The 11,712-nt window shown below is 42.8% G+C and overlaps 1 protein-coding gene across 1 annotated transcript in view; it reads right to left on the bottom strand.

The window, feature by feature from the left end:
- Positions 1–11,712, bottom strand: part of LOC310865255 (uncharacterized protein) — a 54,339-nt gene that overhangs the window by 33,459 nt on the left and 9,168 nt on the right. Inside the window, exon 2 of the mRNA XM_083774280.1 lies at positions 1,793–1,966. Coding sequence (XP_083630406.1) covers positions 1,793–1,966 — 174 coding nt within the window. The remainder of the gene's footprint in view (positions 1–1,792; positions 1,967–11,712) is intronic.

The raw sequence follows: 11,712 nt of genomic DNA, 5'->3' as shown, positions 1-11,712 counted from the left end.
GTAGGTTTTTACTCCAACGGCGCTATTTTTCAACAGCGAGAAGCATGGACAGAGTGGCGTTGGTTGATGACGTACACTAGTATCAGCAACAACATGGCTACGTAACAGACTAGTTGACGTTATGAAATGCGAGTCAAGCAGCCACTGTCCAGACCGAGTAGCGAGTAACAATTCAGAATCACGGAACGCAGCGATTCAGGCTGGAACCCAGGCTAGTCATGCAGGGCTCCAGCATGCGACTTAATAGGTCGCATTATGATACTTAGTTTCTTAACGTGCGAGTTACATTTTTACCCGGTCATGGCCAAATTCATATCACTTTGGGGGTCTTTACATGGAAAAGTTTGAGCTCCACTTTCAGAAAACTGATAGGACTTAGGACTATATATATATATATATATATATATATATATAATTATATATATATATATTCCTATCTTCTTAGGACTTCGAAGAGATATAATAATAACCCTCTAGTAGGGATGCACCGAAAGATTGAAATTCTTGGCTGAAACCGAATACCTAATATAGGAAACAGTTGGCCGAAAACCGAATATGATTAATATTATATATCTTTTTTCCTACCATTGCTGTCATGGCCGTACCTTAAAGCTACCTGATTTATGGCAAAATAAATGGTTATGGCAAAACTTAACTTAAATAATAATCACTTATGGGTCCATAAAACATTTATTCTGCTCTTTTGAATGCATTAATTGCATACACTATTCGGTGATATATTTTCCGCCTATTCGAGCCGAAACCGAATAGGCCGAAAATGACATCACTACCCTCTAGCGGCAGTGATGTCAGACTATTTTATGATGAACAGGAAAAATTGCCGTCAATCAATTCATTTTGGCTATTTTGCTAAACATTTGAACTAGATGCCAGGAAAAAATTTGGTTAAAGTCTCAAGTCTGAAACATACTGTGGCTAACAAGGAAGATACCAACAATGTGACACGAAGAATCATTATTCCAATAGACATTGCTTGTGTATTCCAACTCAGTTCATTCAGTCTAGTCTACTATAACCACAAGGTCACAAGGCAGAGCAAATACAACCAATTTAAAATGCAAAAACGTCTCGCAAAATTATAATAATGCTACAACTCCCATGCATTTGTTTTGTTTAGTTTAATAAACAAAACTGATTTAAAGCTGCTATAAGTAAAAATGTCAAAGTTATAATGACTTTTTTTGTCAAAGTTATAATGACTTTTTTTCACAGACCGCAATGAGTAAAACGCTCCCAAAATGAGACACAATCTGCATTCAAAGATGTTCCTAGAAGCTTTGTCATTGGTCGAAAAAAAAAAAAAACAGGTCGAAATGAGTAACCAACCAGGAAGTAGACAGGCAAATCGACCAATAACAAAGCTTCTAGGAAAATCTTTGAATGCAGATTGCAGCCCCTAGATGTGCCACAGAGACTAAATATGTTTGGGAACGTTTTACCCATTGTTGGCAGTCTGAATTAACCTGACTCCGCCACATGGGGCAGCAGAGAGTACACTGGGTTCCCTCCCCCTCCTCCTGCTCCCATCTGGGAACTCTCAGGCAGACTTGATGCTCCGGCCACCAAAACGGCCTGGCCAATCAGCAGGCAGCTAGAGGTGGGATCAAGGCATACACAGTCCTGCCTTGATAAAAAAATACATTAAAAATGTGCTTTTTTTTGTTGCTTATAGCAGCTTTAAAAGACAATGAGGAATGAACTTAAGATGATGCAGGAAGGAGGAAGAGACGGAGGAATGGAGAGGACACAGCGGTAGTGGACAACTGGACACAGTGACACAGAGGTAGTGGACACAGCGACACAGGGACACAGTGACACAGTGGACACAGAGGTAGTGGACACAGCGACACAGAGGGAGTGGACACAGCGACACAGTGGACACAGAGACACAGAGGTAACTTGCCTGTGGGGAATTGCATCAGAGTTTTAGACGGAGAACGTGCATCTGTGGAAGAGAAGACCAGAGTTGCAGAGACAGAGACAGAGACAGACAAAGAGTAGCAGAGACAGAGACAGACAAAGAGTAGCAGAGACAGAGAGACAGACCAGACAAACAGAGACAGAGAGCGAAATCAGTTGGTTAGTTTAAAGATGGGAAAAGGAAAAGACCCCATTGCCAAATGAAGCCTTCAGGGACGTAAAGTCTCACATAGGCAGATGTAGATCTCTGCCTATCTCTGTCTGGTGACATCTAAATTCAATGTACGGGCTTGTTTACCACCCAGTTCAAGCCACTACGGTGACTTTAGAATGTAGATGTCACCAGACATATTGGTAACATCTGGCTATGCCTAGGATCAGCACGTCCCAAAAAGCTGAAATTGTCATATCATTTATATATATAGGCAGCTCAATGTTTTATTTGGCAACAGGTTTGGGACAGAACAAGTCAGATAAACAATTTATTATTGTAAGTGGCAGAATTACAACAGACACGTTGCCGCCGCTACAGTCCTGTACAAAATGCCCCCCCCCACTGCCCTATGGGGACCTCCAGGACATGCTCCCTCCACCTTACACCAGACGGCGAAACACCCGCCGATGCACAGCCACACTAGAACATGCTCTCGACCCCCCCAGGCTCCAAAACACGCACATTGGACAGAACTCTTCTTCACACTGCTGTAGTGGACTCCATCACAGACAATGGGACAGCCTACCAGAGAGCATGTAGTGGACACCTTTAAATTTAGTGCCGGAAGTGCCTTGAAAATAGAAGCTCTGGGTGCCAGAGTTGTCTGATCGCTTTTACTCTGAAAGCCATGAACCGGAAACACTTTCCTAAAAAAAAGTTGACTTTACAAAGAGACCGATCATCACCGATCATCTTAATTTATTTTTTTTACGCTCCAAAAAGCGTTCATATTTTGCGGGAGAGACGGATGAGGAGCAGAAATGAAGCGCCAGCATATCGATCCATTCATCACCACGGAGAAAATAGGAAAAAATCTTAATATTCTTATCTCGCCCCGTATCACTAGGACGTCGCTAGGACGTCCTCACACGTCGATGGCACTAATTTTTCGGGATCCTTATGACGGTCTCATACGTCGTATGAACTGAAACGGTTAAACGCAGAGTTCTCCTGACCACCCCGGGCCCTCACACTGACTGTTGATTTGATTGTCCAATGGATATGCATCTTATCTTACTTGGATATTGTTCACAATTGCGTCGGAGAAAAAACCCAGAAAAAACCCAGAAGGTTGTCTGTCAGTGTCAGAAAAGACAAGGCAGGTATTAAAGCATTAATTACAAATATAGATACATTCCAGACATGCCGCAGAAGAATGGAAAGAAAGCAGTCATCTTTATAATTAGGAAACGGATGAAACAAAGGGCATTATGTTTAGTCTTGTATTTGGAAGTGTATAAACAAGAGAGCAAAACTGATGTTATCTGCCCTGTGCATTGTCTTTTGTTTACTAAATCTAAAGTGCCCATGTTGAATGCCAAAAACACAATCAATCATTAATCGTTAATGTTAATGTTAAGTTACATGTTGTGTTTGCAGCTATCTGAATGTGTGAATCTGCAATGTTTATTTTTATTTTTATGATATGGCCAACATAGGGACACCAAGTTGAAATAAGCATAGAGTACATGCTCAGATTCCCTTTCTAATGAACAAAAATACCTCAAGAATATAATAAACATTTATCAAAATACGGTTATATAGAGCATAGCTGTTTTGCAGCCATTTTGTTTACTGGCTCTGGTTTCACAGATAGAAAGCCCATGGATATTTCCGAAGATATTCATATTCATTAATTATTTTAAGCCTGGAACCAAGCCATCCAGGGCCAGGCTCCTGGTGAATCATGACCAGACGTACCGTTAACTTTATTGCACTGTAAACCAACAGTGAATCAGAAAGGATTAACATGAAGTTATGAACTATGTTTGTTGGCCGACATCAAAGACATCAGTGTGAAGCACAACTCAGGGGCTTCAATTACAATACACAAAGTAACCCTCTCATTCGACACTAAATGACTGCAGCTGTGAAATGAATACCAAAATCAAACGGGACACTTTGCAAGACATATCTGAGGTTTTGTTAATTCCGCTGATGTGATAACCATTAGATCACACCCAATGATTATTCAGAATAGATTAGGGCTGTGAAGGTACGGGAGTTTTACTGCATGGTTCTTCCATATATACGAGGGACTGCGTCTGTGTGCCTGGAGCCAATCTCACAAACTGCCCGACCAATCAAGAGAGCCAAATGTGTCTTGTGCACACTGCCAGTAGGTAGCCTCAGTCCCAGCCTTACTCATCTGCGAAAACAGATGAAAACACCACCAATCCGAAATTCTGAACTGAGTCATTACTTAAAGCCACCCACCTCCACCCACTTTCACATCCACCCACTTTCAACCACCTCTACCCACCTCCACAATCACCCCCCACCTCCATGCACTTTCAACCACCTCCACGCACGTTCAACCACCTCCACGCACTTTCACCCACAATCACCCACCTCCACCCACCTCCACCCACCTCCACCCACAATCACTGAATCACCCACCTCCAATCCACAATCACCCACCTCCAATCCACAATCACCCACCTCCAATCCACAATCACCCACCTCCAATCCACAATCACCCACCTCCAATCCACAATCACCTACCTCCAATCCACAATCACCCACCTCCAATCCACAATCACCCACCTCCAATCCACAATCACCCACCTCCAATCCACAATCACCCACCTCCAATCCACAATCACCCACCTCCACCCACAATCACCCACCTCCACCCACAATCACCCACCTCCAATCCACAATCACCCACCTCCATCCACAATCACCCACCTCCACCCACAATCACCCACCTCCACCCACAATCACCCACCTCCACCCACCTCCATCCACAATCACCCACCTCCACAATCACCCACCTCCACCCACAATCACCCACCTCCACCCACAATCACCCACCTCCACCCACCTCCATCCACAATCACCCACCTCCACCCACAATCACCCACCTCCACCCACAATCACCCACCTCCACCCACAATCACCCACAATCACCCACCTCCACCCACAATCACCCACCTCCACCCACCTCCATCCACAATCACCCACCTCCATCCACAATCACCCACTTTCACCCACCTCCACCCACAATCACCCACCTCCACCCACAATCACCCACCTCCACCCACAATCACCCACCTCCACCCACAATCACCCACCTCCACCCACAATCACCCACAATCACCCACCTCCACCCACTTTCACCCACAATCACCCACCTCCACCCACAATCACCCACTTTCACCCACCTCCATCCACAATCACCCACCTCCACCCACAATCACCCACCTCCAGTCCTCCACCCACCTCCACCCACCTCCACCCACAATCACCCACCTCCACCCACTTTCACCCACCTCCACACACCACCTCAATGGAGTGTACAGGGTTTGAGGTCAGATATAACATGGAATGTCAGAACAGGTCAGCTCCATATATGGAGATCTAAGGGTGGCAGCGGGGACAGTGTCTTGAGTGTAAATAATCCGTTAGAATATTGAGATGCACAACAGCGACAAGATCGAAATATTAAATAAGCCAGTATAAGCTAAGTGAATGTCTCTGATCGGGCTGTACCCTCGCCCAAATGTGGGGTCAGACATCATAGATTAAGTCAAAGACGACCGTGTGTCACAACTCACAAGCTGGTCACATGGTAGTCCTAGATCCACATTAGTCGGGATCCAGAGATTCACATGATTCAATGCATTTCTTACAGCGGTGGGGAAAAGCAACATGTCCCTGCATTTCAGCAGTTAAATAATAGCTGATAACTGCTAATGTTGCGGCGTTCACGTCGTTTTCACTGTCGATAGTCTTACACATATTACATCTATTAATGGACCATAGACGTACTGTACGCAGGGCTCGACAGTGCGACTAGGTACTCGCATTTGCAACTAAAAATATCACCGTGCGACTTGTAAAATTAAATTTGTCGCACAGGTGCGACTACAGGATTTGACCATTCAATCGTGATAAAGACAAGTCTCTGTCTACAGCAAGTGCACATTCTATAGTCGCGGTTCTATACCTAAATTTATATTTCTGAACGGCGGTGTCGTTCGCCAAAAAGGGAAGAGCTACAAGCTAACAATGTGTCGAGGCTCAATGCGGTGTTCATTTGAAGATCTGTTCCCTTTGCTCCCACCGCCCCTCCCCTCACTGTGTTGCTGCTCCGTGCTCTTCCGCATCACTGCTTGCTGACTGTCAGCAGCGGCAGAGTCGGCAGACAGAAAATAAGTCAGAGTGAACTCAGCGGGATAGCATTAGCATGATAGCACAGATTCAGAAGGAATTGCTTGTACCCCGACACGTTATTTGCAAAGTTTGTTTGTAATGTTCAAAGTTCAAACGTAACTTACTTTTAACCAAACGCGGGTGAAATAGCATGCAGCCGTGCACGCACGCGCGCACACACACACACACACACACACACACGGAGTGGACGGATTGATGTTTATCAAAAACAACCCTTGCTTAGCGTTTTCTTACAAAAGCGTGTGCCCAGCATAAATGATAATGCGAATGACCGAACTGGCTGGATTACCGTATTAATATCAGTCAGTCAGTCAAAGCCAAGGAGAATGTTACAATACTAATTCACCATCGAGCAGCCTCTGCACTGTCTGAATGTCACACTAACATGATAAAACAGCAGGATAAAAACGGATAGCCTGTCTATCCATCCATGAGCAACATATTATCTATCTAGCTCTGGCCCATAGCTCTAATGTGTTGCACGTATTAGAGGTATGGAACAGAGCTACTATCGATCTATCTACAAAGTATTAGCATAAAACAAATTGATTATATAGATTATATGAAAACAAACATAACAATGATATCATGATGAATATCACTATTTTGTGATAATTGCTGAAAAGATAGTGATATAATATTTTGACATATTATGTTCCACCCCTACCTCATATCACTTCATTAAAGAAAAATCACACCCATGTTAAGTGAGGGGCGCTCTTGTCGTCATACATCATCAGAAATCATCTCATACTGGCCAATCAGAATGCCTGTTGCCTGTGATTGGTTAGCTGATTTGCTCGTTTACATATGACATACATTTTCCCTTCAATGTCAATGGCGTTTAATTTATGTCATATTTAGCAGAAGTTTGACGTAATTTCTCTGTTGATTGTCAATGGCTCATTTTGAGATGTCTGGGGACAAAGGCTGCAACCTTGCAACAAAACCGTTTTAGGGGTGCTGATGTGCGCTGGGTGCCTAGTGGTTAAAGCGCAAAACGCATATAGGCTCTAATGCAAGCATGACAGCGAGTCGTGCGTTTGATTCCCGAGCGAGTGTCACTACTAGTTTTAATGACCATTGCAGCGGTCAGGACTTACCAGTTGCAGACTGGTGCCTTTGGGGATAATGGTAACTTGCAAGGAGTTGCATTAGTGTGGACTGGCCTTTAGTTGTAGGCCTCTACTCAGAGCCTGCTATGACACCCTACATTTCTCCTCTGGTCAAATAAAGGCCTGTCTGTCTAATGTAGTTATTGTCCCATTCCTAATCAAGGTTCCTAATCAAAGTTTTTGTCCTTTTCTCCTGTCTAGGTGCCAGCACTGAGCAAACCTGCTAGAATTACACCAGTAACAGAGAGAGACGTTTGACATTAGGATATAACAGGCTGCAGCAGTTCCCAAACATTTTTGACCATGCACCCCTTGTTACCTCCAGACCTAGCTGACGCACCCCCCCCCCCCCCCCCACATGGAAATAAAAATTGCATAAGCTATATAGAGACATATATTACCTATATATCCACATATATGCACATATGAGCCTGAATATGGAATATATGTGAAGCATAGGCTATATTATGCATATATTGGCATAATATGTTAACATATTTAAAATAAAACCATAGCACCACCATTAGCCTTTTCATGTCACGCACTCCCTAGAAGGCGCTCGCACACCACAAGGGGTGCACGCACCACAGTTTGGGAACCACTGGGCTAGGGCCAGGACTCAAAATTCACGATAATTTGACTCAATGTATTAAAAAAAATGGAGGAGGGGAATAAAATAGCAGATCTACAAGCTCACAGCATGTCACGTCATGTGTTTTTTGCAAGCATAGTATAATTAAGTGGTTACTCAGACCTAATCGATTTAGTCGATTCCAAAAGATCCATGTGTCGATATACTGTAAAAATCAATTTAAAGAAAAACTTAATTCCCGATAACCTAAGCAAGATAAAGTACGTTATTGATTCAAAATGTCGGTTTCAATATGTTGAATTGCTCAGCCATATAAAAGAGGCACATTTCTACAGCATGGCTCTGCAGAAGGCTAGGTGTATTTGGTTACAGCCCCATTTAGACCCGAGGCCGATTAAACTATAACATAATGCTTAAAACACCAAAAGGGGTTCCCGTTCTAAATGGATTTAACAATTTGACTAAAATCCGATTCACTCACTCCTGACTATGGATGGGATGGATGCAGAATAACATGATTATCAAGCTCTATTGAAGCCTAGCTCAACAAGATAACCACATGACAGATCACTCACAACAGTGGTGGACACATTGACAGAATAAGCCTTATATTTTGTTGCGCACCATAAGTAGCTACAAGGCCGTTCCAAGCGACAGCGTGGAACAAACTTCCAGTGTACCTTCAACAGGTAGCCTCTGTAGACATTTTTAAAGCGCAGCTCATGACCTACTTCTACACTCTTGCTTTTAATTGATCTTTAAATTCCTTGTTATCCATGTATTCACTGTATTATTTTAATGTTTTATGCCTTGCTTTTCTTTTTCTCCATTGCTCGGCAAAGCACTTGTCATGAAAGGTGCTATACAAATAAAGTTGTATTATTATTAGCATTATTAAGTTCACAACAAGAACACACTACAACGTAAGCACCTTGGATAAAGGCTCGGTTGATCTTTTAGCTCCGCCTTCACTTTTGAAAAGCTCTTTGCTATCTAGAGGTTCACACCCCTATATAGCTTGCTCAGTTTCCACCCTCTCCACCATCTCTGACGCCATCTCTTTCCACCATCTCTGACGCCATGTTTAGACTGTACACATGGCGCCAGCGTGACTTACGCTGAAGAAGGCTCTCGGGCCGAAACGTCCTTACTGTTGTTTGTTGCTGGGGGGGGAAACAAAATAAAGCTTTAGTTTATTCCTTCCAGGATACTACGCGAGTGCTGGTATTCTTTTCTATAGACTGTATCTTCCAGAACAGTGCACCCGTGACATTATGACGTGGAAATACTCAACAGAGTGCTTGCTTTTGCTTTCTTCTTCAAGTTACAGTGTAAACTTCACACTGGCAGCCTGCGGAGCACCAGATCTTATTTCTGGTGCATCCAGTTTGGGTGGAATCCGATTTGAGCCACTTTCCCAGATGGTTTGAAATGCCATTTGAAATGCCAAATGCCATAAAATCCCATTTCTAAAGATGTGTCTCAGGCTGGCAGCTTGTAGATCAGCTATTTTCGTCATAGTATAAATCAAGTCAACCATGACTCGCATGTCTCACACTCATGTCATTACAGAGTTCCCGTGGCAACGCATGTTATTTTTCTAATGCGTTTCCCCTATCATTACCATTTTATTTAGTATAGCACCAAATCACTACAGAACATAACACAATTTATCTATACTGACACTTTTCATTTAGTGCAGTAGAGTAGACCTATGTTATTTATTTATTTATTTATGCATAATTGTTTTCATTTTCATTATCCCTGCTGGTTTCTCTCCTCTGCTCTGCCCCATTTCAATCCAACACACAGAGCAACTAAACGTACTCGTCCAATTTCAATAAAATATCAGGTTATGAACAGCCTAAAATGTAATTATTAATCGACAGATGGAAATTCCAAATGTTTGAAAATGTGCTTTTTATGTACCATCTCTTGTATGCATACTGTAGTATAGCACTTCCTTCAACCTTAATGCATGTGAAGCTTAAAATAGTATGAACTTTGACTTAGATGTACATTGAGCAATTGTGTCGTGTCTTCACAGTTTCCTTCCTTTAACAGCACAACACAACTTCATCTTTCAAAACACATCTTAAAACTAGGATTGGGTATCTTTTGGGTTTCATCCAATACCGGTGCTAAACAGCGCCTGAACCAAAAAGGCACAAAACGATAGTATGAATGCAACATTTGCAAATTGCAATCAAAATGAAGCACTGAAATCTACAATGGATTCACTGCAGGTGGAGAAGAACAGGGTTAAGCAAATATCACTGGGACTGCAATTTAAGATGCCCTCAATACCTTCATACCTGTCAAACTACTTCTCCAAAGTGAGCGACACCCACTGCCACAAAACTATAGGGAACGACAACGATCTGGTACCAACCACAGCCACAACACTAGAGGGAGGAACCATGATCTAACTGCTACCACCCACATTTAGAACAAACATGGGACACGTGCTCTCTGCCACCAAAATGTGGAATGTGGAACTCAGAATTAAACATCAGGAGACTGCTGAATTACCAGCCAGTGTCTTATTCAACATGGCAATTTACAATACATCTAAGAAGGAACTTATCAAAGATTCACCCATTTCTAGTGCATAGAATAAGAATAGACCACTTCACAAGCAAAATAGATTATAATTAGACCCCAGACCCCGCTTTGAGAGCCAGCGGTCAGCATGACTCCAACCAACACAAGACTTCTCCAAACATTAAATTCACAAAATGCAATCGCTCTCATTTTCATTTAAAAACTATTCTGAAACTACAAAACGGGGATTGGCGAATGGTGTGTTGCGTAGAACTGGGACAGAATGTGCCTCCAATGAGTGCAGTACAGTAGAAGGGAAGGAGGTCAATTCCTTCATCACCACCACATCTACATGACTCAATTGTAAAAGAAAGAAAGTCTGTCTCCTAGCTGGCTCTTTGAAACTCTATAGGGGCTCAAATGGGTGTGCGGCTGAAAAACGTGAGCTAATGTTTCACCTGCTGGCTGCTATCTGCCCATCAGGAGAAAAGAACTGCATGTATGTTTGCTGTCAAAAGGCGTCTCCACTCCCTCTCGAGTCTCGACCATACCAAAGTAACCAAACTATGACATAACATGTGCTGAGAAGAGTACAGACAGACAGCCTCACAGCTCACACAAACACACACGTTTGTATTGCTATACTTTTGTGAGGACATCAACATTAGGACAGCGATATTTATTTTTAATTTAACTCCAACCGTCAAGTAAAAATAAATAGACAATCTACAAGCTCACAACACGTTGACACGTTGTGAACTTGTAGATCAGCTATTTTCAGTCGGCAACACCCAAGTATAAATCATGCATAACTACAAAGCTGACCCCTAAACCCAATATCTAAATGGCAAATGCTAAATAATGCCTACCTGAATTGTAATAGCTGATCTATAAGCTCACAAGTCACAACCAGCCAGACCACAGATCAGCCATTAACATTTTTGAGGTTATCTTTGACGTGACAACACCATCATGCAACGAAGTCTAAAATGGGTCTTATGTCATAGTGGTTACTGCGAGAAACAGACAGTGAAAGAGGTGGTGAGAGAGCGAAAGATAATGAAAGAATGTACGAGGCCAAAAGATAGAAGAGAAACAAATAGTTAAGAGGCAGAGGTAAACCAAAT

The sequence above is a fragment of the Protomyctophum parallelum genome (assembly GCF_964188405.1).
Source record: "Protomyctophum parallelum genome assembly, chromosome: 10".
NCBI classification, from domain to species: domain Eukaryota; kingdom Metazoa; phylum Chordata; class Actinopteri; order Myctophiformes; family Myctophidae; genus Protomyctophum; species Protomyctophum parallelum.
Note: the sequence above shows the minus strand (reverse complement) of the source record. Positions and strands in the feature narration are given on the sequence as shown.